Below are 27,860 nucleotides of genomic sequence, written 5' to 3'. Positions count from 1 at the left end.
CGCAGAGCCAATGGGAAGGCGGCGGGCAGAGGCGGGGCCAGGCCGCGGGGAGCTGCCCTGCTCGGCGCCGCCATTTTGGCTTCAGAGAAACAAAAGAGCCGAAGCGGCTGGCCGCGGGGATCTGATACTCAGGTAACTTGCTCCCCCCGCCCCCCACCGATCCTCTCCACCCCCCTTCCCGCAGCTCCCCTCGGCTCCTGCAGTCCCGAGCCCACCGGCTCCTGGGCCCAGCCCCTCCCAGCGGTTCGGGCGGCCGCGCCCGACCCGCCCGGACCCGGAGGCGCTGGCAGACCGCTCGGTAGCCTGGGTAAGCGGGGCCGGCCTGTGGAGGTTACGCTTCTCCCACGGGGCCCTGCTCCGGGCCGGGCCAGGCCAACTGAACTAACGGGATCCCTGTCTCGCCCCCCCCCCCCCGGCTGGGCTGGGCTGGGCTGGGCTCGGCTCCTGGGGTCCGGGTCCGCAGAGCTCTGCCTGTCACTGCTGGGGCCGGCCAGGTCCTGCCTCCCCGTGGGACGTGGAAATCCCCAGCTTCCCCCCCCCCCCCACGGGCGTTGAAACCCGCTTCCCTTACTGCCTACTTCCCACCCCATCCCCCTCCCTGATCCGCCCCTGACTTCCCCTCGTGCGGCTGGCGTTGGTGCCGTGCCAGGCACACACGGAAGCATGGGGCTGCCTCGTCCTTGTGTTTGGCTGATGCACACACAGGGGTCCCTCTTCAACGTCCCTCAAAGAGATGCTCGTGTGCCCCAGTTTCTTTGCGTGTGGACTGGCTTCACGTTGCACCGGGTTCCATTCAGTTAATGCATTTTCCTCTGTAGGGGTTCGGGAAGAATTTATAACTGTAGAGTGCGAGCACTTTTAGCACCCGAGCATCATGCTCATTAAGGAGAGCATTCCTCTTTCCCTTTCCTTCTCCCCCAAACAAGGGTTAAGAAATGTGATGCTAGTTTCTGGATGTCATCAAATTGTGAGGTAGGCAGAACTTTTGAGGCAACAAAACCAGGGTTTTACAAAGGGTGGTTTTATAGTAAGAGTAAAGGTGGATAGTTTTTCATTCCTTATTCAGTGTTACTTACCAATATGGAAACCGTATTGCTTACCTGCTAAGATAGTCAGGGTGAGAAGGGCTTTTTTTGTTGTTGTTGTTCAGTATAGTGATACAAATTAAATTTAGTATTTGCTCCAAAACCACTGAAAAATTACTGAAATGGAAATAAGGTAATTACATCTCTAGTATAAGGAAACACTTCTTGATTCAATAAATATTTGTTAATCATAGTTCCAGAGTATTACACTGCATGCAGTAGAAACCCTGTTCTACAAATGTTTTGTAAAATCAAGGGCTTATAAAATTGAGGGCATATGTAAGGTCAGGCACAGGGACAAAAAGGCATTTTGGATTAAGTGAGGTTTTGTAATTCTGGGGTTTGTAAAATGTGGTTACTGTTGTATTAACATTGCTGCCAAAATAAACTCCTGTTGTAGTTATGTACCAAACCATCCTGTTTTGGCCTTGCCTTCTCTAGAAAGAAATAACCCATTAGCTAACACATGCTAAAGTACACTTTTCTTTTCTAGTGTAGTCATACACCGAATCGCCATATAGTGATGGGCTTTCTTCTTTTTCTTTGATACAGCAGCCAAATATATTCCACGGTTATTTCAAACCCAATATTCTAATAAATGAATCTTGTGTTCTTATCCTTTGAATATTCCAGAAAAGCTTTGAGGAGAATGTCTCTAAAGACGCAGAGTTGGTTTTGGTGCCTTTTCCTTATGACAAACATTGAATATAAGAGATGGTGTTTGGCTCTGGAACTTAAAACTAATGTGGGTGTAAGATTTTTTTTTAGTTTCGAAAGCTTCAGACACCCTTTGATTTTGAAACTTGATTGATCTTATGCAGCAATTATATAGCTATAAAGCCATTGGAGAGCTGCTGCTAGGAATATGTGGGAGTTGTGCATGCTGAATTAGAAACTAAAAAGAGGATCTTTGAACTGAGTCCATTTTGTTTCGTATCATTTAGTTCTCACCCCATTTACAAAGTTATTTAAATTGAATATGTTGCCGTTTTGAAGTCAAACGTGTGTGTGTGTGTGTGTGTATATATATATGTATGTATGTTACGTTTGCGTATCTTGCTTTGTTATATTTTGGAAGTATTAAAGCTTGGAAACTCGTCAGGAATACATGTTACAGGTAACACAATTTCCTCCCTTCCCCCCCCCACCAGTGGAGAGGAGAATTTCAAATTTATCAAACACCCATTTGCTAGAGGTTTTGAAAGCCCATTCTGTCTCATGGGTGTGATTCGTAAAGTCAAAAAGTTTATGAACTTAAAAATTGGATCTAATGGTCTGTGAATTCCAGTGATGATTAAACCTGGTGAAAATCTAAACAAAAGGACTTCTCAACCATGCCTGTAGCTGTTTCCATCACTTCACACTGACTCAACCGATATTCTGAGCTTCAGAGTGACTCACAGAATGACAGCCCTAGAAGCTTATTGGGTAGATGGAGACCCTTGAGCAGGGTTGAGGAGCACCACTCTATAAAGAATTCCAGGCGCTCGGGTGAGGCCTGAGCTTCCTGCTAGGGGCCTATGCCTAGACCTTGCTGTTGTACCTCCTTATTTTTGTATCTTCCTCTGCCTAGTAAATGTAACTTAAAAAAAGAAGCAAAAAACATTTGTCTGAGATTGCCTTGGTATGTTGGCTGAAGGGGCATATAATCATAGAATATCAGGGTTGGAAGGGACCTCAGGAGGTCATCTAGTCCAACCCCCTGTTCAAAGCAGGACCAATTCCCAACTAAATCATCCCAGCCAGGGCTATGTCAAGCCTGACCTTAAAAACCTCTAAGGAAGGAGATTCCACCACCTCTCTTGGTAACCCATTCCAGTGCTTCACCACTCTCCGAGTGAAAAAGTTTTTCCTAATATCCAACCTAAGCCTCCCCCACTGCAACTTGAGACCATTACTCCTTGTTCTGTCATCAGGTACCACTGAGAACAGTCTAGATCCATCCTCTTTGGAACCCCCTTTCAGGTAGTTGAATGCAGCTATCAAATCCCCCCTCATTCTTTTCTGCAGACTAAACAATCCCAGTTCCCTCAGCCTCTCCTCATAAGTCATGTGCTTCAGCCCCCTAATCATTTTTGTTGCCCTCCGCTGGACTCTTTCCAATTTTTCCACATCCTTCTTGTAGTGTGGGGCCCAAAACTGGACACAGTACTCCAGATGAGGCCTCACCCATGGGCAGCAAATGTCAGAAATGTTACTGTTCTGTGAATACACTGAAGGAAAATATCTAGTCAGTTTAGACCAAAAACAAAAAACAAAAACTAATTTTAACTAGGACATAGGGGCCCCAAAGGGATTTCATATCTAGAAGGGCAAGTTAAGTAATGGTATGTGTTGTTTTTTTAGTTTTTTATATATTTTTTACACCATTATATTTGAGAAACAAAATATGTGTAGAGAACATTAGTGACTAGGATAAGTAAGACAAGGAGTGAGTTGCAGGAATTTATTGGAAACTAATATTAAACACCCAAATAATTTCAGTTATGATGGTGATTTTATATAGGCAAGTAGGCCATTCATTCATTTAAATGGGCCAATTTTCTCTAAGGCCACATCTATGTTAGGATTTGTATTATAATAGCATCTAGAGGGTCCAGCCAAGATTGGGGTCCAAATTATGATAGATGTTACATGTAACATAGGATGGTCCCCCTGTCTTGAAGAGTTAAATACAAGTGGTAGGACGGGAAGTGGAGGCACAGAAAGGTGAAATGGTTTGCCCAATGTCACAGACAGGTAGTGGCAGAGCTCAGAATGATATCCTGAATTACCATCTTGTGGCCTGTCCACTAGATCACACTACCTCCCTTTTTTTACCACTGGTTCACCTACACTTGTGGTAGCAACAGTGGGAGTATTAATATAGAGGGCTCCAGGTGCTTTCCCACAAGCATTTTAACCACTGTTTCCTTTAACCCTGGTAAGAACAGGTCTAGAATACATAGTGTCCAAAATCATGGCATCTTAGTTTAGCTTATACCAGTGAAACTGACTTGGTAGCTATAGTGGGAAATTTTAGGAAAAAAATCTTGGTGTAGACGAGGTCTGAAGATGCAGTTTTTGTTTAATTTAGTTGTGGTCCATTGTAATTTGCTGCAATCTTTAACATTAAACTAAGATGTAAATTAAATGTTTTCAGGAGATTGTGAGATTTGAAAGTGAAGTGCATCTCCTGCATATTGCTTTTTCTAATGTGTAACTTGTTCTGTAGCTAAGAATATGCTCACAAAATTCAACGATCTGATCAGAAGGCTAGAATATGGCAATATTTAAATGGTAATTCTTATTAATATATTTCTTTGTGGCAGTGCTGTTAAAAGTGCTGCCTTGGTAATTCTACTTTTTTCTTTAACTCTGAGTCAGGAATACAGTTTAGGAAATTGGCATTATACTACCTGTCATTCTGATCATAATGTTAGGGTAGGAGCAAAACACTGTGTTTTTCAGAGCCAAGGTCATTTGAGACTAATGAATATTGTGTTCCTGTTGATTATTGTGGCTAGAGCTTATCAGTATTTTTCCATTACATTTGATGAGTTAGCGCTAAATCAATCTTAAACAAACTGGCCCTTTCTACATTAGAATATGTGATTTGTCGTTGATGTGCAGAGGAACAATGGAATAAAAATCTCACTAGTTTAGTTCATTCACTCGTCCATTGTTTCATTTGATGATGGTTAGTTTGTCTCTATTGGCAAGAAGGTGTGATTGGTATCTAGGCAACGCAAGTCCTGCTAAGCATCTCTGCAACCTACTTGAAGAGATTAAAATTTTCCATTGCAGGGGAAGAGGATTTTTCCTTTGTACCTAAATTCCTTCATCTGGCTTGCTATTTTCTGTTCAAGGTTAATGTATTTTTGTAACTATGCAGGAAACATCTTTAAAATACACTATATAACCGTTTAATTACAATAATTTTTCTGTTAATAGTTTTAAGGTATGTTGATGTCTTATTACAGATTTTGGTTAGAAACAGTTCATCAGAATTTTTTGTCAGGGGATTTTTGTTAATAGAGGAAAAACACTTCATTTTTGTTTTAAAAATTGGTCCCTCTGTCCTATTCTGTTACAAAAATAGTTACCAAGAGACAGTATGATATGTTTAACACAAGTGGACATGCATTGTAATGTGCTGTAGGAGCTAGATACCACTTTTGTTTGCCAGACGGTTTAAAATTCACTACACATCTTGAAAGCGAAACAAAACAAGGTTTGCTAAAATTAAAACCCTATTAAATGCTTGTAGACAGGTGCTGGCTACATGTCTCTGGAGGCGTTGAGTTGATGGCTTACCCACCAAAGTTGTTTTTAAACTTCCTGCTTCATGCAGCAATGGGTTTTTATGTCATGAATATGTCTAGTTGTGTTAGAAAGATTGAGGTGGATCTGATGTGATAACACTAATCCTCAGAAAGGATGCGTGCAGTACTCTTGCTTTGTAAATAGATGTAGTTGGAGGTAGATGTTTACTATATTTATTTAAAAAGTTAAATAAATCAAAACTGCACAAGCTAGTGAAGCATGTTTGTTCATATTGTTTGTTTTTTAATTTTAAAAAGCGCTAGTCAAATCAGTAATGGCCTCCAGAGCCAGGGTTGTTTGAATAGAGGAAAGTACATCCTTTCACTGAAATTAAACAGTTGTCATTCAAGCTGGAAACTTCAGGTCTGTTCAGTAGACTGACACTGATTTTTCTTCCAGTCTCAATTTCTTTGTGTTCAGGATATAACACACAAAAGAATCATTTTGGTTAAAGAGAAGACCAGGCAGTTTTATTTTTTTGTAAAACAGCGACACAAGTTTTGCTGCTTGTAGTCTGGTAGATGGAAGTAGATGCATTGTAATAGTGATTACATAGATTTTTTAGGTAGCTTTTTAGCTAATGTGGAGCCTCTCAATCTCTCCTCTGGCCTCCTTGCCTCTCATCCAGTCTGTCCAAAATTCTGCTTCTTCTCATGCAGCTTACTGGCTTCCTGATTTGCCTCTTCAAATACAAGTTCCTTGGCCTCGTCTTCGGGGCATTACATCATCTTCCCTCTCTGCTCTTACTTCCTCCTAGCTAACTTCCCACTTCCTGCCCTCATCCCAATTCTTTTACATTAGACCTAGTCTATACTTAATATTTAGCTCAACATACCTGTGGGTGTAAAAAATCCACACACACCCCCCCCCCCCGAGTACTGTAGCTATGCTGGCCTAACCTCTTGTGGAAATGCAATTAAATCAAAGGAAGAATGCTTCTATTGACCTCTCACTACCATAACTTGGGGAGGTGGAGTTCCTACAGCAATGGAAAAACTGCTTCCATGACGGTAGGGACGCATCTACACCATGGGTTATGACCTGTAGTGTAGATAGTCTTACTTGTCTTCATCTCCTTTGTAACTCCCTGCTTTGAGCATTTCTGTTGTGATGACCCCTGTAATGAATGGGGTCTCTTGCCAGATACCTTCTCTCTCTTTTAAATCCTTCCTCTTTAAACAGCCCATTCTCCTCATTAGTAATCCTAATACCCTCTCTCCTGATCTTTTGTGTTTAGACTTTAAATTTATCAGAGAACATTTTTGGTCAAGTGCTGTGTACGCTGATTAAATGGATTTTAAGAACTTTTAAAAAAATGAGCTATTAGGACTTTTCTTCTTCCTCAGAGCAGTGTCTCCTATTGCAATCTCTTTATACAGCCCTCAGTCTCATTCTGTGGCTCACATGACTGAGATCCAGCCCAATTTCATGACTAGTGTATATAATGATTAAAAGCAGACTTTTAAAAAATAAGCCCCCCCCATTTACATTGCTAAAAATATCCCAGGATGTTTAACTTTTTAGCTTTATTAATCCTTCTACCAACTAGAATTTGTCATTTTTCCTGTGTTCAATTTTAGTCTGTTTTCATTATACGTAGAGGGTCTTGACCAGAATACTCAAGTAGCTATGCAGTAGTATGATGCACAAAGCTTTTACAGCATCTGAGGTTTGTCAGGAAGTGTGGATGAATCTCTTTCATGCTTCTTGAAAAAGAGGACTTTCTTTTAGCAATTGCTCCTGGTTTGTGTTTGGATCAGTTCCAAATGTACAGTAAATCATCTGTGCTGTATATGAGATATTTAGACAGTATTGTGGTCAGAGACTTTCATTATGACATCAATCAGAATAACACAGCTCCTGGGTACAAAGGTGGGAAATTCTGTTGCTGACAAACTGCTTGCCTACTTGTTGTTTTATGTTTTCTGAGGCCATGTCTATATGAGAATGTTGCATCAGTTTAACATAAGGTGTGATTTTTAAACTGATCTAGTTGAATTGGTGCTAAAGGCTATATTTCTATTTTGGTTTAAACCAGGCTTAGGTCAGTTTAGTTTAAGTTGATTAGGAATCTGCTTAAGCTAAATTGAAATAAGGTACTCTTAAACCTAAACAAGAGTGTCTTGTGCAGAGCTTTACACTGGTTTAACATCACATCTTGAGGGTATGTCTTCACTCCCAATGTGCTTTAACATGGCTGTGTAGTCTTGGCACCAGTGCTGGGAGAGAGCTCTCCCAGCACTGTAAAAAAACCCACCCTCATGAGGGGAGTAGCTGCCAGTGCTGGTGCACTGTCTACGCTGCCACTTTACAGCGCTGAAACTTGCATGGTCTAGGACCCAAACCTGTGAAGAAAGCAAAGTAATGAAACCAAAGGTAACCTATATTGTCTGATGTTACTAACAGTAGTAGATACTATTGTTGCTTTATGTAAGAAGAGGGAGCTTTTTAAACAAGTAGTTCCAGTTGTCTGATTCCTTGTTAAATGTAACTTTCACTACTACTTTGAGAAATCTGCTGACTGGTATGGTTTTGGATTGATAAATGTTTATCTATTTAGAGTATCAGTTAGGGGGAATATGACTTTATACACAGTTGGAATGACTTGTTTACTTTGAGAATAGACTGTTATCTTCTACTTAGATGTCTTTTAATATGTACACTGGATTCCAGAGAGCAGATATTAGACCTGTCATCCTCTCCTTGCTGTGAATGTGATCCTGTAGACTTTTACAGACAGGCTGTGCTTGCTGGTTTCAATTTGCACTTGCTAGATTGCTTACCTTGTTCTTGTTTCCATGCATGTAAAACTCTTCTTAACAGAATATAGAGGGAATTAAAGCCAGACAGAGTAATTAAGATATAGTCATAGGTCTTCTGAAAATAACCTGTGATCTTGAACATGGAAAATATTTGATCTCTTCCAGCCAACATCATTTCAATAATTTGTATCTGCATGCATGTGAGAATGTAATCCTGCAAATTTAAACAAAAATCTATGATGAAATCCTAATCCCAATTAAATCGTTGCCTTCAGTAGGGACAGATTTTTACCCCAATGCATCAGCATTTACAGGAATAAGAAATATGCAAACCACATTAGTGCTGGACTCTTTCCAAGCTTCAAGCCTTAGGGAATTTAATTTTCATTGATATTCTTGGTCCTATTCCAGGCCATGAATGTCTTACTGGATATGGCAGCCCCCTGGCTGTGGAGAGGGAAGTAGGCTGTCAGCAACCTCCTAGGGATTTCCAGTTCTTGTTTGGGTGGGTGATGGGTCCTGCCAATGGCTTTTTGCCTGTGAAGTCCTATTGGACCCTCAGTTTGAATAAAGTAACCTTTACCACCTTTGCTTGTAGTGCAGAAACACTGACTGCTATTGTGATACACTGCTGGTAGAAAGTAACACATCATACAGGCATAATATTGATGTGGTCATCCCGCATCAGATGGACTAATTATAACAAAATAATTATTTTAAAGTGCATTTTGGAGTTCATGTGATGGGACCTGCCACTGTGGACCATCAGGTTGCTACTCAGGTGGTTTCACATTGCTGTTTGAATCGCATGACCTAGTTTGCAGATTGGAATAGGTGAACTTCTTGGCAATGGTGGTTCTGGTGAGTATGTTATTAACCGTGTATGGTTCTCAGGAAAGCCAACCTCTCAACACAAAAGGATGAAAAGTGTGGAATAAGTCAGATATAAAGCTTTGTATATGAAATGCATCTGAATAATGCTATAGAGAAGAAAATACAAGACCGCCTTGATATAATTTGATTGGAAAAGTTCATTGTTGAACAGTATTTAATTAGAGGAAATTTTGTGGTTGTGACAGGGAAAGAATTAGACCCTCACCTGCTTTAATATTTTACTTGAATCACAGCAGACACAAGTACTATAGAGAAGTGGGTTTTTTTTCCAGTCAGATTGCACAGTATCACTAATTCAGAAATTTTGCTTACGAGACGCCCTTTTCTATTCTGCCTCTATTTATCCTGATGTGATCTGCTGTGGCTGGGAAAGATTTCATAAGAGATTAGTCTCCCTCCCCACTTCAGTGCACTGGCTGCTATGCATAATAAATGCAACTCCTGTTGACTCTGGGCAGCTATTTTCCTATGCATTCAACTAGATTTTGAAAGTTCTTAAGAGGATCCTTGTTTTTTGAAATATTGATAGCTCACTGTATTGCTTTTGTAACCTTTGAAAGAGGTTCCTAACACAGAGGTCCCAACTAACTGTTGAACTACTTTTGATTTTTCCCCATTAACGTGTAGATGGAGATATTACTTTTTAAAAATAAGACCTTTGTTTAACTATAATTGCTAGTCAGCTCTTATTTGGGGCTTGTTTACACTTACCGGGGCTTTGAGGTGTGACGATTGATGCATCGGCAGTTGATTTAGTGGGTCTAGTGAAGGGAGGAAAGGAGAAAGGTGAGGGGGAAAGCTGAAAAATCAAACTAGAACCTTTTTTCTTCATTTGAAAAAAAATGAAATGTCAACAAACAAAGCTGGCTGAATATTTTAAAAAAATTATTAACAAAATGCTGTGAGTGCATTATCATAATTGTAGAATCTCACTAAAATGTTGTACACAGTAACGAGTTTAAAATGTGTACAGGATATGCTCAAAGGAGAGGACATTGGTCACAGCCTGGGCAGAAATTTCTGACTTTAGTCAAATAAAGTTGTACCTTTGTGGACAACAATGGTGTGCGGCTGCCAAAAGAGCCTTTGATATGTTGTTGACTTGAAATTGAACTTAGGGCAGGAACAGATACCTGATGTACCCTATAAATAATTTGCTTTTCCCATTAAAAATGCAGGAGTAGGTAGCAGTATTACACTAAGGTGACATGCTTAGCACTGGTTGTTGCCTGCAATGCATTTAATATAGTTTCTAAGGTGCACCCTTGGTACATAGCCAGTCATGAACCTTATGGATATCTCTTCAGAGTGTAGGCTCAATCTGCCATGATACATCAGAAATAGGTGTTAGAAGACTAGGAATCTGCTATTGGAAACCTTTATTTTAAATTGTAATTCGTCATTACAAGCCATTATTAGGTTATGTGATGATGGCTTTCAGTCACTCATCTTTCTACAATAAAAGAACACTTGTGGTTTACATGCATTTATAAAAACTTAATTTAAACTGGGTTTTCAAAGGGGCCTAAGGATTTATGCATCCAAATCACATTGGAAGTGAGTAGTATTTGGGCACCTAGTTCCCTTAGTGTCCTTTGAAAATCCTCTCCTAAATTTAAAGTATTTATCGCCTTAAAATATGTGCTGAGACCCAGATGTGGTAGAGCAAGAAAAACATTAGGATTAGGAGGTTGTGAACTGAATATGAGTAAGAAAAAATTCTTATTCAAAACAGTGTAGCTGTTGGACAGAACTTCATAAAAAAATCTTCCTTTGGGGAAATGACTGACTAGTGTAATGAAGCTCTTTATACCAAAACATGTTTTACAGCTCTTAAGTTTGAATTAATGGATTTACAGCACAGCAGGGACAGATGTTTCTTGTTGTTGTTTTTGTCCAAAGGTGAAAATTGCAGAGATCAGTGTGGCTTATCATGAGTATTAGATCTAATAGAATTTTATTTATTTTGACTTAGTGGGCATGTTTCTATAGCAGCATTTATTTACAAAGTTTAGCAATTTGTATAATATTAACCAGGGGTAGTTTATGGTAGAATTAAAGATTCACTCAATGCTGCATATTCAAAAATGGTAGCAACCATGCTGTAACTTTTGTTGGGAATAAAAAAAATGAAAAACAAATTAAAAGCTAATTTCAGAGAGAGGCTCCTTGTTTGAGATCCCTGCTGATTGTCCTGGAGACTTCAACACCATGAACTCACAGTAACCTCTCAGTCTGTTTTAACCACTGGAAAGCAGCCCACTCCCAGATTTTTCAGAGCTTGAATGTTTTCTCAAGCAAGGGATCTGAGTTATGTTACCTTATATTCTATACTGAAACTGTCTCTAATTATCCTTTCATATACACCGTTAATTTAAATTCATAAGTCTCTTGCAGAAGTCAGCCATTTAAATCATCCTTCTAAAAATAGTTTTCTTGTGGAGATATTTCTATATTTAAATTATGTAACTGTTCACTATTTTAATCAAACACTTCATTTCTTTGTCAAAGAACACTATTGATATTTTTCATAGCTTTTGGATGGTATTTTTAGGAACTAGGGCCCAAAACAGATTTTTGGTCCATTTCCAAGAAGTTCAAGTAGCTTAGAATAGGTGATTTAGGGTCTTAATTACTATGGCAGTTATGTCCTTGGAAAAGAGATTAATTTTTCCAGGTATTATGTAACTCGAGAGCTGCATGGCTCAGATGCATGTGTTCTTGTCTGAGCAGGAAAAGCTCTGTAACCTGTCTAACTTGGTTTTTGTTTCACTAAAGAGGAAAAATAGATCTAGTAAAAAATAGAACTGTAATTTCTCTTTGGTATTTTATATATGTAGGAAACAAGGTGTAAAATGATTTAGACCAAGTTGGATACTCAGTATCTGACCAAGTAGTCTCAATATCTGAAAAGACTACTTGGTGAGGTGACGGATAAGCTCCAGGCAGCAGCAGCTTACTGTTGTTACACATTGGTGAAATTGGATTTTTTTTTGGTAGGTTTGTTTCATAATCTTTTCACAAACTGAATTAATACACTAGAGTTATTCAGGTTACCTTATGGAATTTTTTAAAAGTATTTTGGGCATATCTCCAGAAGAGGGCTAGAGAAATTACACTCCTGTTAAATGGAAATAGAACTGAGTTAGAGAAGACTGGAATTGTGGTGTTTCATGGAGGTAGGTAATAAAGCAAATGTTACATCAGATGTATCTTATAAGCGGTTGTAAATAATTGTGTCCAGCGTTATGTACTATGATACCTATATCCGGTAATTCCTAGGAAGCAGTAGCATTTACAGATGCACTCAAAGTCCTTGCATTCTTGCCAGTCATTGGAGTGAGGATGGATAAATGCAGCTGTCCTATTACCCATACAGACTTTTGTTTTATCAAAACTGTTGTTAGTGGCAACTGCTTTGGATGGTGTATGATTTTTGGTTTTACCTGTTTAAAATGTCTTGATTCTGACACAGAAAGCTACTGATAATCTATTGCTGGATCAGGTTGTATGTAAAGGGGTAATAAAAAATGGAATTTAGGGGTAGGGGAAGGTATTCATAGAAAAGAGTGACATTCTAATGGGTAATTTTGCTGATTTAGGTAGAAAAAATATATCCCTTTAGCTGTCAGAAAGGTATTTTAAAGACAAGTTTATCTATCTAATGTACTTACCTGGCCCCAATTACCATAGTATCTGAGTGCCTCACGGTCTTTGATGTATTTATCACCACAGCATCCCTGTGAGGTAGAGAAGTGCAGTCATCCACTTTTTACAGATACAGAAAGGCTGAGACTTGCCCAAGGCCACAAAGGAAATCTATGGCAGAATAGGGACTGTACATACTACAGACCTAGGAGAGGAAATTTTATCTACCAAGGTATCTTGGATTTGAAGGAGTTTCTCGAGGAAGATCCTTTAGAAGACTTCACGTTAGGTATGCAGGTGCCTTAAGTTGTCAAGACAGTTTTAAAAAATCAATATGCTGACTGATGTGATGCAGAAATGCATAAACTAAAAGAACTATGGAGAAGGCTCTACTCCAGCTTACCCTTGTCTTCCTCTTCTTACTTGCTTTACAAGCAACCAAAGGGCACTGTTCAGCACTGGCAAACCAGGCAACATTGGGTATAATCTTAGTTTTGATATTTTCTTTTAAATTGAGCTGCATCTGACAGATTTACTGAGTCTGTTTCGAAACTGCTGAAGTGATCAGTATATTTCCTGACACTAAACAAGGTTGTAAAGGGAATGCAGCAAGCAACGCACTACAGTAGATTTTTTTCCCCACTGCAGCATTCTGTCATTTTGCTCTTGCATTACTTGTTCAGTTTCATTTTTCTCAAGCAACAGAATACTTGCTTGTTTTTCCCCGACACTGCTGCAAATCAATGTATTAAACTTGCATTATCAGATAATTTTGAAAAACCCAAACTTTGTTGCTTACAAGAAGGAACCCAAAATTAGTAAAATAATTGTGTTCTAGTGATCAATGTTAGTACATTTTGATAGTCCTACATCACTAACAAACACTGTTCTTTGCCAAACTGAAATGCCTGCCTGTCTTTCCTATATTAACACAAAAAAGCATTGTTAACAGAAGTTTTAAACTTTATCTTTTAGGGTACAGTGGTGAGTATATGACTATGTAGTCTCAGCATGTATATCTGAAAAGGGATAACATTTTAGAAACGCACAGACATACCATTTAAATTGTTTTTGATTATTTAAAGGCAAGTCAAAGTTGTATAGGGGGTACACAAAATGAGTGGTATAAGGGAGCTTTCCACCCTTTAAAGAGAACAGGTCACTTTTACTTAAGAGCTACAATGGAGAACATAGTTCTCCATTTTAGTTTAGTACAACCATTTGTAATGAATGGGCTTTCCATGAGGACTGAGAAATAAAATAGTGGGTAGTTCATCTCTAAAGTTTAAATGATTAGTCGCTTTTGTTATTGCTATTATGTTAAGACAGCTGGACAGATTGCGAGGCTAAATTGAATTAATGATCCAAATTGAATAAGCAAAAACTAACATGAAAAATAGATTAAGTAGTTTCTTGTGCAAAGGGATTTATATGTAGCATTAAAACACTGTCACAAACAAAAGATTTCTTTTAGGTTCCTGTCAAAATGTAAACCGTTAATTTATTATGCAAGATCTTGATCACTTAACTCCTATCCCATACTTGATCACTTAACTCCTATCTATTTCTAGTACTGGGTAAACATTTACCAACTTGATATATTGACTGCAGTCTCTTTGGAAGAGAAATTACATTGGAAAGTTTAGGCCAGTTTTATAATGCAATTAAAAATGTGGAATCAAAACATTTCTCCTGCAAACTCCTCGACCTTACTGTCATACATAACTGTTTTCCATGATAGAATTAATTTGAGGGAATTTAATTTTAATGTGCTGAATAAATCCTGATGCCTTGAATTACAAGGAAGGGTATGTTTCATTTTCTACTTCCAAACATTTTGTTTTTATTTTGATGGCTCTACATTTCAGCTGGCGCTATTCCAGTCAGCTTTTGTTTTTTATTACATTATTTTTATTATTTCAGCAAGATGATTTCAGACAGAGGACATCTGCAGGTTTTATCCTTTAAATAAATGTAAACATAGTTTTTGTAAGTTTCATACACAGTCCTGGTAAAGCATTCCCTGGCTGAACTCTTACCAGGCTGCTTAACACAGATGCAGAATATACACATTATTTCATTAAACCTGGTAATATGAAAATATAAGGAGAGTTTGCATAACGCAACCACAGTGAAAGTCCCCTTCTGGGTTGTTTTTTTCACATTACTCAGAAGGATTTGTATTTACTTCTCATGCCTACTCAAAATAGGACCTTTTTGCAGGTATCTGCATACTGATGGCCCCAAATCCACACACTGAAAACTTTGCCTAAATATGAAATAATGAATTTGATAAAATTTCACATAAAACACAGCAGTTATGAGAACATATATGTGGCTTAATTCTGATTTAGTGCTTGCATTAGATATGGCATAATATATATGGTGCCTTTATCAAATACAGATTTAATGATAACAGTAGTAGGATTTTTTTTCCTGTTGAGCTACATACCCAAGTGACTTTTGTTTTCTGAATATACTGTGTGCAAATACCTTATGGACCATTTGGGTCTATATGAAAGAAAACAAGTTCTGAAGTTACACTGAAGAACTAATGAGCTCACTGGGGATATGAGGGAGGGGCATGATGTGTTTTTCTTAGGTGAACCTTCTCCTTTTGGCAGATATTTATTTCCTTTCTGTAGTGCTAATAAGCATACTTTTTTCAATATAAATTCTGCTGTTCTGACACAAGTTTAGGCCTGGTCTCCACACCGATTTTGTATCGGTATAACTAAGTTAAGGAGTGTGATTTTTTTTTTAAAAGGAAAAAGTAATTTATTTTGTTAAGATAGTTATCCTAGTACAACCTCTAGTGTGGACTCAGTTATGCTGGTATAAAAGTGTTTATACTGGTCTAGCTTATTCCCCTTCACATACTGAAATAAGCTGTTACTGGTATAATGACATCTGCATGAGGTGATGACTGCTTTTAAATGTACCTTATAATTAAAGCAGTACAGTTTTTGTTTGTCGACAAGGCTTTATTATCTAGGATTGAACAAAATTCAGGAGGGCTGGAGTTATTTGTTCCAGGAAGCCTGATTAAGTCTTTGGGGATTTTAAAATTTGATTGAAAAAATGTATATGAAACAGTATGTGATGTGTGCAAACAATCCTCAAAATAAAAATAGTTGTCCATTGAAATGTATCCCTCTCTTAGCACATTAGAATATCTGTTTTTAAATGGACTTGTATGTTATCTTGTATCTTAGAAACTGACAAGTATAGTGGTGCTTGACTGTTGCAATCTGGGTAGAAGGCAGCATAATATATATTTTCATAAGGGGGATAGAAATGCAGTAGAATAAGTTCAGATGACAAACTCCATGAGTTTCTGCAACTGAAAAATACTAAGAGTGCCATCTTCTGGATAAGACAGTGTTGCATACATTGGCTGGCTCAGTTAGTATTCATGAGCTAGGATGATGACAAATTTCAGTACCAGCAAGTTCCAGACCAAAAAAAAAAAATCATAATATGCTTGTATTTTAAACAAGTTAGTTCCAAATAAATATTGTAAGTCTTCAGTTTGTATTTGTATAGGTCCAGCTAAAAAGTAAATGAATTCTTAGCATTTCTGTTAATGTAGATATAACATTTTTCTCTTGCCAAGTAGATTTAGTGATTGTATTCTGAAAAATATTGGGAAATCCATTTAGATTGGGAAAGAAACATGCCTCCCCCAATATAAAATGTAACTAGAATATCAAATACAATATTGACAATTTGTTGAGTGCATTGTTCTAAGTTAGGTGTTAAATACCTTTGCTAGAGAATTGATTAAATTGATAGAGAAACAAAACAAATTTATCTAATTCAATCTTGGTATAAAAATCTAGTGGTTAGTTTTATTGCGTAGTGTGTTCTCCATATTTGGGAACTTTTGGAATTTTTATATATTGTTAACTTGAGTGTGCCTGGGAATAATTCCACTGACAGGCGTCTTGTTGAAGGTATATTTTTTCCAGCAGTCAGGACTTAATTGGTTGACCCGTTGTTTCTGGTAAATTAAAGTAGGCAGATAAACAGCTTAATGTTCTTATGTATGAAAAAGCCCTGTACATATTTTTAGTTGTACTAACATTGTTGCCTGTCAGACCTGTCCTCACTGCCATAAGCTTCTAGTTGTTTAGTTTTAAAGCTAAGCTAAAGCCGCTAAATATCTGAGAAGGACAAACAAAAATAGCCCATTGACCTTGAACACTTTATAGTTTCTTTGAATTAAGTGCCTTATTGTTCATGTAACATTCTTTAAGATGGAATAAAGGTGTCAGTTCATTTTTTTAGATACTAAAGTTAATCATTAAAGTGGAGTCTCAAATTACTATTACTCAACCTAAATTTGCTAGTAAGGTTTAGTCTGTGATTTTTTCATTCTGTACTGTTTATCTGTAAAATGAAACAGTAAAATAACAGGTAACTGAAACTGTTGAATGGTGGTTGATCTGCAGCCTTCTGGGTGCTATTTGTTATCTGGCAGCTTTCTACTAAAGATTCTCTGCCTTTAGCTATGCAGTATATAGTACATTTGAAAATTACTGAATGATAAAGTTAAACTGTTTTTAAAAGTTTAATTACTATGATCAATATTTTGTACAGATAACATGAATAGTGCATAGCATATTTCTGTTCTAAATTACTTTGAAACAATATATTATAGAAAGTTGCTCAGATTAGATTTGTATAGGTTTTTTTCAGTTCCTGGAAAAGATGATTTGTCAATTTAGTGGGAGTTTTTAACTAGTCTTTCATTCTTTATAGCTCGTGTTTGTGTTGAAAGTTAGTAAAATATCACATATTAAATGGAAACTTATGCATGGATTGACAATGATTGATTTGTGTAGTTCTGTAAGTGTACATAATAGCTTATACATAAAGCCTAACTTGGATCTAAACTCTGCTTAGTATCTAATACTTTATGTAGAATAAAGTGCTAAAACATGAAGTTTAATCTTCAGATTGCCCCATGGGCCTTTCTGTTGATAAGAAATGCTGTGAGGGCTAGTAAGGAGAGCAACTGAGAGAAGCAATATACTTATTACCCTACCCTTCCCTTCCCTTCCTTTGTATTGCCTCATCTTGTTCCCCTCCTTCATTGTGGGTCTGCGTAGCAGCTAAATATAATTTCTATTGGCTGAGGCTTTGGTAGGGAGGGGTAAGTAGCTTTGTTTTTCTCTGCCTGTATGATCTCACTCTTATTTGCCTCTGCACTTAAAGCTGTAGTTCTTTTCAGTTTCGCCTTGTGTAGAGGATTGTTTACATTCAGTTTCCTTTGCTGTGCCTTAGGAAAGTAACTGTTAGCTTGCTCAGACCTCGACATACAAAGTTACTAACACAAAGGATTCTATTCTACTTGTTTTAACAGACTTTTTGAACTGGAATAAACGCCTTTTGGGAGACAGATCTACTTCTGAACTGCCTTCACCATTGCCACATTGTTTTATCTAATGTGCTACAAGGATGAGCCCAGCATTTGGAGCTATGGAAGTGGAGCACTATGCCAAGGGAGTCCTGCTCGAGCCTTTTGTCCACCAGGTTGGGGGTCACTCCTGTGTCCTCCGATTTAATGACAAGACCATCTGTAAACCCCTCATCCAGAGGGAACACCAATTCTATGAGACTCTCCCAACAGAAATGCGTAAATTCACTCCACAGTATGAAGGTATGTTACGAAACCTTAGAAAGGGGTTGGGCTTTTTTCTGATTTCTAAATCCCAGTGTGCTCTGTTTCCTCTAAAATCTCTTCTGTGCCGAAGAGATTTTAGGGGTTTTCTTTTCATGTATTTTGATGTTGTCTGAGCCAGGCTGTGGAGATGCAGGGTGGAGATGCTTGCCAGTGGGTCTTTGGGCTGACTAACAGCATTAGAGTAGAGCAACTCTGCTGGTGACAGCCCATATATCTCCCTTAGGCACAGACAGGTAAGTAGCTAACAGCTTGTAAATGTTCTCAGTAATGCTTTCATTTTTATTTCTGATTTTAATTTTATTTTTTTTTTATTTTGTTGCCTCTTGTTTAATGTGTGTCTTCAGGGGCTGGGTAAGATTGCCTGAATACATGTTTTGTGGAAGTTTAGCTGTATTGTTTTGTGTTTTGGGTTGTCCTCTAACTCTCATATTAATCACCATATATAACGTCAGTATAGCAAAGAAAGTTGAAAAGTATCTTGTTAAACATTTGCAGTTTGTTTCTGCCCTTAAGGAAATGAAAATTCGTGGCATTTAGGTAGGCAAGGATCAAGTAGCCGTGATGAGGCTGAGTCAGATGGTATGTAGGAGTGGAAATTCCAGTTCTTTTAAGCATTGCACTAGTTAAACAAAATGCTTCTCTCTTTGTGGGGTATTCCATTAACTGCTGTCTGGTGATTAATTGATAAAATAAGTCTGAAGCGTTTATTCATTCTTGAATTGCTTTTTAAAGCATTTTAGACTTGAACACTGAGTAAGGGTGGCCAAGTTACTTTTGATATTGATTGTAAAATTGGAGGAGGGGCTTCAGAGATGTTTCAAAGTTATATTGCCTGATTGTTCACATACTTGCTGAGAGGTTTGAACACATCTTATTAAAAACTTTTGGAATTGTTGAAGAAAATGTGGTCTATAAATGATACTTTACAAAATGTTGTAGAACAATTGTACTAGTATATGTGGTTTTTCTTTTTGGGGAAGTGTGGGAGGGATTTAGGGGTAAGGGGGCCTCATTTGGTCCATCTCTGTTGTTTTTTCCAGGATAAAGCCAAAGGCCATTTGCTAGCTGGCTCCCCCATTTTTTCCTGTAGTCCTTTCCTATGTGGCAGCAGGACTGTCAGTCAGAGCTTCTGCACTCCCTACCCCAGCTACTGTAGGTCCCAGAACCGCCTGCCCAGCTCAGAAGTGCCAATCTCTCGCCGAGAACTCTCCCCTCCGGCCGAGTGATGTGCTGCAAGAACTGTGCAGATTGATTGATTTGAGGATAAAGAGAAAGGACTGAGAAAAAAAAAAAAAAAAAACATTCAGCCAGTTGTTACGGCTTCTTCGATAATCATTGAAACTTTCTAATATGGCACTGGGGGCAACCCTGTCAGAACTTTCCTCTAAGACTCTTAATATACAATGCAGTATTCTAGAGACTCTTGAGATGAGGAGGAAAAAATGCTTTCAAGGTTCACCATGTTTCTATGTACTACGATCAAATTTGCTTTGTATTGCTTTTTGTTCTTTATTTCACAAGACCGCTGCACAACCAACATCAATAAAATATATACCCCAAAAAGGGAGGGAAAAAAGTGTAAAATTAAACGTGGTGATTCTAAGTGGAAGCCTTTGAGCTAGTATCTGTTGTAATGTGTGACATTTTTCTTGTTTTGCTCTGCTTGAAGCCTTTCTTTGCCCTTGGAATCTATTAACCCGCAAAAAAATCTGGATAAATGCTTTTTGCTTTGCTGTCATGCAAAACTTAAAGCTTTTGGTGTTTCTATGCAGGTTATTTTTCATGGCAAGATGTAAATATAAAACGTTTTACATCTCTCCTAGGGTCAGACAAGTCAGACTTTTTTTAAATTAATAAAATTTTTCAATAATTGAAATTGTCTCCTGTTATTATTTGAGTTCTATTTGACTCTGTGTATCAGAGAGAAAAATCTCTTCTGTCACTATTGTTTTGTCTACATGATAAATTGTCTTCTCTGTGAGGTGTCATTTTGTCTAGATGTTTTGATATTTGTTAGGTTGACAGATGAGTTTTGGCCTGTGGCAAGATAAAAACTAAGGACCTGGGTAAGAGAAAAAACAAAAGTTGATATATTCTTCATGTAAAATCATGTTGCATAAAGTGTATGCATGCCATTTAATTGATCACTAACTGGTCATCTCCTTTCTTTCCCCAGGTGTGGTGTCGGTGAGCTTTGAAGAGGATGAAGATGGAAATCTGTGTCTAATAGCCTATCCATTAAATGGGGACCATGATAACTTGGAAAGCATAGATAATTCTGACTGTGAACCCAAAAATAAGTTGTTACGATGGTCTAACAAAAAGACTGTATTATTAGAAAATGACAAGATAACTAAGGAATGGGTCCGACAGCACAGGAAAGAGGAAAAAATGAAAAGGTAGGTCAAAAGGAAGTGAGTGTAAAGCTTTGAAACATAACCTCCATGTGTTTAGTTTTATTCTTATCTGGTCTGATGCAGATATGAGTAAAATTAAACACATGGGGGCTACATTTCAATGCTAGAATGGAGGTTTTATCCAGTCTTTTTTTTGTGTCTTCAGCCATATGTCTCTTCCTCCCACTCATTTCTGTTTCTCTTCTTCTCTCCACTGTGAACACTTTCAGTAGCAGAAGTGGTTTCCATTCAGGCGAGTTTCGTTTGAGCCCCTTCACAAGTAAATCTTTGCAGTGGTCAGTTGAGGAAGGTTCTAGGATTCTGGTTATTTTCTAACTGTAGTGTCTGCAAAAGCATAACTCTGCAAGAGAAAAATTCAGCTATGCTGAATGAGTCTACTGGAATCTTTTTTTTTCACGAGTGAATAAGGAAAAATGCAGTTAGAGGTAAAGCAGGATTCCTGCAAACCTGTTCCCAATTCAAACCCCCTGATCTGTGATATATTGTAGTAGCAGTTACCAGAGAGCTGTAACAAAATGGAAATCTGGAAAACTTCTAGCAAGCAGGGTGAGGGATTCTGTAGATCTCATTAATGTTTGTTTCATAGGGTCTGTTGAAATCTGCAAATATAAATTAGCATAGAGTCAGATTGTAGAAGCAGATTTACAAAGACTGAAATATCAACAATGGGAAACGTGCTCAGACCCATGTATAATGAAATAATGGATTTTGCCAGCTGTTGGTAGAAGTATTCTGAGATACATATGAATAGGCTAATTGAAAGCATTGGGTGGTTGATGGTCAGCAGTGTATAATATGTAACGCTTGAACAAATTATATCTTTTCCTTTTAAAAGTAGGGTACTTTACTTTCTCCATTTGGCTTCTGACTTCTTTATTTCTTTGTTTTCTAGTCACAAATTAGAGGAAGAATTTGAGTGGCTGAAGAAATCTGAAGTCTTGTATTACAGTGTAGAGAAAAAGGGGAATGTCAGTTCACAGTTTAAGCATCATAACCCTTGGAGTATGAAATGTCACCAGCAGCAGTTACGGCGGATGAAGGAAAATGCAAAACATCGGAACCAATATAGTATCCTTTCCCAGAAGTCTCTCTCTCAACAGCAGAACAAGGAGGGATTCTGCTTTTTTTCTTGGCAAATCCCCCCCCGCCCCCCAAACAAAAACAAAAAAAAAACCACCTAACCCAGACTGTGTAGAATAGGATTATCTGAAACCATGGTTTGTTAGATAGAAGGTGACTGTGAAGGGATCAGAATTTGGGCTTTCCCAACACTTAAACACATCTGTGCAGGGCAACTCAAAGAATCTACTTTAGTATGAGTCTCTGTTAGTGGAAAAGTTTCCAGCATCCTAGGTGGGGAGTGATCACTGACTAGACAAGTTTACTAATGCATGAGTTTAGAGGAGTGGAGTTCTGCTGCTGCTCTCCTTGGCATGAGCAGTTATATTTGTTGCATATATTAGAATGATGTCAAAGGATTTAGAAGAAGATGTTAATTGGAGATATACCTAGCTCCTAGAACTGGAAGGGACCTTGAAAGGTCATTGAATCCAGCCCCCTGCCTTCACTAGCAGGACCAAGTACTGATTTTGCCCCAGATCCCTAAGTGCCCCCCCACCCCGAGGATTGAACTCAGAACCCTGGGTTTAGCAAGCCAATGCTCAAATCACTGCACTATCCCTCCCCCCACTTTAGCCTTCACTCCTCTACCCTCACAATTCCAAAAATGTGTCTTCTCAGATACTATTTTTTTTAAAGTACGAGGGGATTGTTGGCTTTTAATTAAAGTAGTCAAAGGTGGAAAGTTTTCATTCCTTGAGTGAGAAAATAGGAGTACTTTTGAAAACTTTTTTTTGTACAGGCTAGTTCTCTGCTGCCAGCCGCTTCCTAATTTCAGATAATTTTTTGGTGAAAGCAAACTGAACCTAAAATTTAATCTGGATTTATAACTGAGAAAAGATGAAAATCCTTAGTAAATGCAAGCTCCTAAAAGCAGAAGCAGATTATACTTATCGGCTCAGAGTGTAGGATTGTTCATGTGATGGAAAATGAGATTTCCGTGTTCCGTTAGTGCCAGTGCAAACATCAGAGAGCACACTCTTAACTCCAGTAAAGACAAAAGGAGTCCATATGCGTGTGAACCTTTAGAGAAGTGATGGGCAACCTTTGGCCCACGGGCCACATGCAGCCCGTCAGGATAATCTGCTCTCAGGCCATGAGACAGTTTGTTTACATTGACCGTCCGCAAGCACAGCCACCCGCAGCTCCCAGTGACCATGGTTCGCCATTCCTGGCCGAATGATGGGAGCTGTGGGCGGCCGTGCTTGCGGACGGTCAACGTAAACAAACTATCATAGAATCATAGGGTTGGAAGGGACCTCAGGAGGTCATCTAGTCCAACCCACTGCTCAAAGCAGGACCAAATCCCCAGATTTTTACCCCTGTTCCCCAAATGGCTCCCTCAAGGATTGAACTCACAACCCTGGGTTTAGCAGGCCAATGCTCAAACCACTGAGCTATCCCTCCCCCTCTCTCCTGGCCTGCCAGTGGATTGCCCTGATGGGTCGCAGGTTGCCCACCACAGCTCTGGAGTGATGTTGGTTCTCTTCCATAATAAGGCACAAAGAGCCTTGAATACATTCTGCCTGCAACTGGCACAGATGCTGTAAAAATCTTAAGACCTATGTGCCCAGGGAAGGAAATCTTGTATGTGAGGCGTTTGGGTGATTTGGATCACTAAAAATGTGTATGCATAAACATAATTAACCCATTAGAACCATGGAGAATGATTAAAGCAAATAGAATTCTCCCAGGGGCCAGCCTCACAAATCTAGTGATGAGTCCTAGCTAGATAATTTAGTGGGCCTCCATTAGCATAGTATTTGAGGTCTTCCCAAATATTTATGAACTTATCCTCCTAACACCTTTGTGAGAGAAGGAAGTGTTATCCCCTCCTTTTAGAGATGGGGAACCAAGGCACAGAGAATTTTAGTGACTTTCCCAAGGTCATGTGGGAAGTGTCTGTGGCAGAGCAGGAAATTGAATCCAGATCTCATTAATCCCAGTCCAATGTTTTTCCTCCCTTTATGGAAATAGTGTCTGCTAGGTTTACTCACTCCATGGCGAACTTAAAATTAGATTGTGGATTGCCAGATGGTGGCCAGCCTAGTAAATAGTGCAGCCCCTAGTGATTTTTCATCTCAAATTTGAAGGTGCTTGTAGAGTGAGAGAGCAGTGCAAGCGGGAACCTATAGTCTCTTTGGACTTCGCATCCAAATTAAAGACTAGGTCATGTGCTGTCTACTTTGTTTAATGCAAAGTAGGTGTATCCTTTTGGTTCTTGCTAAGTTGCTAATGTAGTCCTAGATTGGGCAAAGTTTGGATCCCCATGTATTTTAGTCATTTCTCAGTTTAACTTTTTAAACTTTTGCTGACTGCTAAGAAACTCCACCACTACCTCCACTTGGAATGGGGCTGTCAGAATGCTTTTTAAAACCTGTATTTCTTATTGTAAGGCTTTTTCCTTAACCAGTCAGAATTTATCTTGCTGGAAAATCTAACCTCTCGATATGAAGTGCCATGTGTGTTGGACCTTAAAATGGGAACCCGGCAGCATGGAGATGATGCATCAGAAGAGAAGAAAGCTAACCAGATCCGGAAGTGTCAGCAGAGTACTTCAGCGGTTATTGGGGTCCGAGTGTGTGGCATGCAGGTGAGTCTGAAGTGGATTGCCGGTAGGGTTGGGAATAAAACGGCTATATTTGAAGAGACCTTTTTAAAACACTTTCTACTTGTACCTTTGTGGTTTGGTACTATTAGCAAAGACTAACTTTCTTCTGAAACAAGCCTTCTGCTGCTCAGAATTGAGGAAAATATCTCTCTCCCAGAGTTACAAGTATGATTGACTGGTAATAGCTCAGTAAATTTCCAGCCAGTCACAAACAAACTGTATTATCTTATTAAGGTGATAATAGGAAAATGAATTTTGTTGCTTTCTTAATCCATTATATTCTTTGTATTTGTAATTTTAGACATCTCCTTATTATCCAATCATCCCACTTCATGCCCCTACCCTTGAGAGTGTTATGTTCTTATGAGAGGTCCTACCTTTCATTCACCTTTCTAACTGAAGGAAATTTCATGACTTTCTTCAGAGCACACCAATGTCACTAATCAATCAGAGGAGTGACTGCATAGCAACCTGCAGCTCTCCCTCTGCATCACAGTGAGTGTGTCCTGTGAGCTGTAGATCAGAAAACAAACCTGTCTTTATTCTCTCACTGTGCATGGATCTTACCATTTGGCTATCAGAACAGCAGCAACAACTCCTACAGTTAGTACTATACTGGGGACTTGGAAAGTCTGGATTCTTTTCACTGCCGAAAGTAAACTTTTTGTGTAATGTGCAAACAAGAAGTTGATCATTAAATATGAGTGATAAGATTACAGTGTAGATACAATGAGGGAACAGCTTAGGCTTTCATTTAAAGTAGTACCCTGCAGCGTGCATATCTCTGGCATCTGAGTGACTTAATTGAGTCCTAAGAAATGCCTTAACTGCTTCACTGCAGCTCCAGCAGTGTTGAAGAGCCACCACTCTGCCCCTCTGCTGCTATGAAGTGGAGTGAGGACTGTCTGTTCTTCTTCCAGCTTCTGTGTGGGAGAGTTTAGCCTCTTCCCTTTCATCCGTAGATGTTGGTAGGGAGAGGGCATGTTTTTTCTTCCCAGTGGCCTTAGTAGGTGGAGAAAATGACTTCTCTATCCACTTCCATTCACAAACGTTCTGTGGGGTACTTCCTTTTCCATCCAGTAGACTCCCTCGATGCCTGATGTGTTTATTCAGCACTCCCTGCGCTGTTCGGGAAAGTGAATATTCATTCCTGTGGCTGGCGCTTAGCTCACTGCCGCCCTAAACTCATGTATCGAGAACAGAGAACCAGTCAGCAGAGATGGATAGGGAAGGGTACCACATTTTTTCACCACCGTATTGATGCTCAACTGAGATAATGGTTTTGGTTTCCTGTTCCAGCCCATTTAGTGTGTGTGCCCTTCAGACAGAGGCCTCTGCTGGAGAAACATACAGAGCTGTAGAGGGTGGTTGTTCCATTTACAGGTCTCTGACCTGTAAATATAGACTCCACCTGATCTGTGGGTTTGACGTAAATGACGTTCTCAGTTTGTAGGAAAAAGCAATGGTTACTGATTGCTAAAATTACCCTTTTCTTATAGATTCATAGACTTTAAGGCTAGAAGGGACCATCATGATCATCTAGTCTGACCTGCACATTGCAGGCCACAGAATCTCACCCATCCACTCCTGTAAGAGAACCCTAACTGCTGGCTGAGTTACTGAAGTCCTCAAATCATGGTCTAAAGACTTCAAGTTACAAAGAATTCACCATTTGCACTAGTTGCAACCTACAAGTGACCCGTACCCTATGCTGACGAGGAAGGCAAAAATCTCTTGGGCTCTCTGGCAAAATTCCTTTCCTACCCCAAATATGGCAATCAGTTAGACCCTGAGCATGTGAGCAAAACTCACATTGCGACCCATACTAGACTAATAGATCACTTTGGCTCCAGTTTTGCAAGGATTTAGATGCTTAAAGTTAAAACCTGGATAGAGAGGAAAGTGCTTTGAATTAACAGTTGCCACTATCTCATTTACAAACTGGTGTGGTTTCTTTCTACTCCATTTAGACAGCGCAATGCAAACACAACTGGCTGCTCTTCCTGCACATTTAGTTGTCCCAATGTATTCTGAAGAACATGGTTGGGCACTTGACCAAACAATTCAGAACTGGCGAATTTCTTCTGTAAGGGGGCTTATTTCAATGTTTCATACGGGCAATTGCTGTCGTCAGACTTCCAGCAGTCCTGGGAATAGGTTTGGTAAGGCTGCCAGCGGAGGCACGCAGTAGTTGCTAATGGAGTGAATGATATGGAGTGGCTGCCCTACATGTTGTAACTTGACTTCAGAAATCTTGGCCTCAGCCTTCCTAATCTTACTTAAACTCTTTATCCCTTTTTTCAAAATGGAAAAGCTCAAGTCTAAGCCTGAGGAATTTTCAGTTTCCTTTTGACTAGCAATACCTCAGATATTGGTGGGCTGTGATGGCTAGGATGCTTTCCCCTCCAACTGCATAAGAGCTATTTTAAGAGACAAACTTTTTCTCTCTACTGGGACATTGTTAATTTTTCTGGAGTATGATTCAGAGTTACCACTGCTGGCAATCCAACCATTCTTTTTGTTCTTCTCTCCTATACAGGTCTTCCAGACGGGCACTGGCCAGTTAATGTTCATGAATAAATACCATGGGCGAAAGCTTTCAGTCCAAGGATTTAAAGAAGCACTTTACCAGTTCTTTCATAATGGCAAATACCTGCGCAGGGAACTCTTTGAACCAGTTATAAAGAAATTGACTGAACTCAAATCTGTCTTAGAAAAACAGGAGTCTTACCGTTTCTATTCCAGTTCCTTGCTTATCATTTATGATGGCAAGGAGTTGCAGGAAGTGACTGTGGACTCAGACCCAGAGGACTTAGAGGATCTCTCAGAGGAGTCTTCGGATGAATCAGCTGGAGCATATGCATACAAGCCCACTGCTAGTACTGTTGATGTCCGTATGATAGACTTTGCCCACACAACCTGCAAGTACTATGGGGAAGATAGTGTGGTGCATGAGGGCCAAGACACAGGTTATGTTTTTGGACTTCAGAACTTAATAGGTATTATTAAAGAAATAAGAGACGAAAACAGCGAATAAACAGTTTGAATGCACATCAGTAGAAAGCACTATAGTGACTCTTTGTATTCCAAAATTATTGGCCACTTTCTAGTGGTAGGAATATTTACAGACTCTGTTGGATTGGTCCCATCAGAGTCAGACTTGTTCAGAGGAGGGCATTTACTTACAATGGTGCTGGACCTAGCACTGGCAAATCTTGGTATCCTTATTTATTTTAACTCTTTCTTAAACATTCCATATTTGATTATTCAAATACCTCTGTTATCCCGGTGTGTATATATTCCAATAAAGTTCTTTTTGTTCATTGTAAA

General features: G+C 39.0%; 1 protein-coding gene across 3 annotated transcripts; it reads left to right on the top strand.

Moving 5' to 3' along the window:
- IP6K2 (inositol hexakisphosphate kinase 2) lies at nucleotides 1-27,860 on the top strand. 3 transcript variants are annotated; one of them, XM_045022849.1, is made up of 6 exons: nucleotides 1-132; nucleotides 18,063-18,359; nucleotides 20,560-20,782; nucleotides 21,693-21,868; nucleotides 24,337-24,512; nucleotides 27,070-27,860. In XM_045022849.1, exons 2-6 carry the CDS (start codon nucleotides 18,158-18,160, stop codon nucleotides 27,565-27,567), a joined length of 1,275 nt encoding a protein of 424 aa, XP_044878784.1. In that variant the 5' UTR covers nucleotides 1-132; nucleotides 18,063-18,157; the 3' UTR covers nucleotides 27,568-27,860. The 3 variants fall into 3 exon arrangements, with proteins under 3 accessions (XP_044878784.1, XP_044878783.1, XP_044878785.1); XM_045022848.1 differs by lacking the exon at nucleotides 1-132 and adding an exon at nucleotides 1,066-1,218; XM_045022850.1 differs by lacking the exon at nucleotides 1-132 and adding an exon at nucleotides 8,990-9,013.

Source organism: Mauremys mutica, chromosome 7, assembly GCF_020497125.1.
Source record: "Mauremys mutica isolate MM-2020 ecotype Southern chromosome 7, ASM2049712v1, whole genome shotgun sequence".
In the NCBI taxonomy this organism is placed as follows: Eukaryota; Metazoa; Chordata; order Testudines; family Geoemydidae; genus Mauremys; species Mauremys mutica.
Note: the sequence above shows the minus strand (reverse complement) of the source record. Positions and strands in the feature narration are given on the sequence as shown.

Bases quoted from the DNA above. Each gene is read 5' to 3' on its own strand.
- IP6K2 (XM_045022849.1), top strand. From the start codon at position 18,158: ATGAGCCCAGCATTTGGAGCTATGGAAGTGGAGCACTATGCCAAGGGA. The intron at 18,360-20,559 runs GTATGTTACGAA...TTCTTTCCCCAG, and splicing joins ATTCACTCCACAGTATGAAG to GTGTGGTGTCGGTGAGCTTT. The intron at 24,513-27,069 runs GTGAGTCTGAAG...TCTCCTATACAG, and splicing joins TCCGAGTGTGTGGCATGCAG to GTCTTCCAGACGGGCACTGG.